Consider the following 255-nt stretch of genomic DNA (forward strand, 5'->3'; position numbering starts at 1 on the left):
AGTAGTCGAAGGGAAGCCGCGCGTCGGTGGTGTAGCACCAAGGCCCGTGGCTGTCCCCGTCGGGGTTCCTGCAGAAGTTCTGCTCCAGGTGCGCGTGCGGGGCGGAGGTGGGAGTGAACCTAGGCGGGAGGGGAGCCAGTTCATAGCGGGACCCGACGCCCCGACTGGCTCCCGTCTGAGTTCAGGCCGGATGTGTGGACAACTCACTGCGACTTGTGCGGCGCGTCCGCGGACCAGAGCTGGCACGGGACGCCC

The 255-nt window shown here is 68.2% G+C and overlaps 1 protein-coding gene across 1 annotated transcript in view; it reads right to left on the minus strand.

Annotated features, from left to right (window-relative positions):
- Positions 1-255, minus strand: part of MST1 (macrophage stimulating 1) — a 4,844-nt gene that overhangs the window by 1,720 nt on the left and 2,869 nt on the right. Inside the window, exons 9-10 of the mRNA XM_014538994.1 lie at positions 208-254; positions 1-119 (exon numbers count right to left, since the gene is read on the minus strand). The exon at positions 1-119 is cut by the window's left edge and continues 18 nt beyond it. Coding sequence (XP_014394480.1) covers positions 1-119; positions 208-254 — 166 coding nt within the window. The remainder of the gene's footprint in view (positions 120-207; position 255) is intronic.

Source organism: Myotis brandtii, unplaced genomic scaffold, assembly GCF_000412655.1.
Source record: "Myotis brandtii unplaced genomic scaffold, ASM41265v1 scaffold207, whole genome shotgun sequence".
Taxonomy (NCBI): domain Eukaryota; kingdom Metazoa; phylum Chordata; class Mammalia; order Chiroptera; family Vespertilionidae; genus Myotis; species Myotis brandtii.